The sequence below is a fragment of the Triticum dicoccoides genome, chromosome 6A (assembly GCF_002162155.2).
Source record: "Triticum dicoccoides isolate Atlit2015 ecotype Zavitan chromosome 6A, WEW_v2.0, whole genome shotgun sequence".
Taxonomy (NCBI): Eukaryota; Viridiplantae; Streptophyta; class Magnoliopsida; order Poales; family Poaceae; genus Triticum; species Triticum dicoccoides.
The window spans coordinates 533,917,121-533,917,672 of record NC_041390.1 but is presented as its reverse complement, the minus strand read 5'-3'; the positions used below and the strand labels follow the sequence as shown (position 1 = coordinate 533,917,672).

The 552-nt window shown below is 44.4% G+C and overlaps 1 protein-coding gene across 1 annotated transcript in view; it reads right to left on the bottom strand.

The window, feature by feature from the left end:
- Positions 1-195, bottom strand: part of LOC119315953 (protein TIC 20-v, chloroplastic-like) — a 2,568-nt gene extending 2,373 nt beyond the window's left edge. Inside the window, exon 1 of the mRNA XM_037590379.1 lies at positions 125-195. Coding sequence (XP_037446276.1) covers positions 125-195 — 71 coding nt within the window. The remainder of the gene's footprint in view (positions 1-124) is intronic.
- Between the last annotated feature and the right edge of the window lie 357 nt (positions 196-552).

Sequence of the window (552 nt, the reverse complement as noted above, 5' to 3'; positions counted from 1 at the left end):
ATCAGAATACAAGGTTTCTTTGGCTCAGATGTATTTTGTGGGCAGGGCAGATGTGTGGCTCAGAAGGGCAGGAATTCTCAAGAAACAGTATAATTGGGCACAGTTCTGTGAAGAGATTTTGCACAGATTCTCTGCCTCCAGCACATATGATTTAGTGGACAGATTTAATGCTTTCAAGCAAAATAATTTGTCCATTGCCGAGTATACTGACCAGTTTGAGGAATTAATGGCGGAAGTTCAAGAAGACAACCCAAATCTGACTGAGATGTGGTTTGTAAAGTGTTATGTTAACGGGATGAGGGCTACTATTAAGTTCCAGCTCCGGCCACTTAGGCCACAAACACTGACAGATGCTTATTGGCTTGCAGTGGATATTGAGCAAGCAACCCCTGCAAGAAAGCCTTATCCTGCTCTCACTGCAGACAAAAGCAAGTTCTCATTTCAGAATTACAAGTCTCCGGGCATGACTGTCGACAAGAACACTGATGGTAAGGGTCCTCCTGTGAATCAGAGAGCAAGAGAACCAGGAAAGTGTTGGAGGTGTGGGGATGT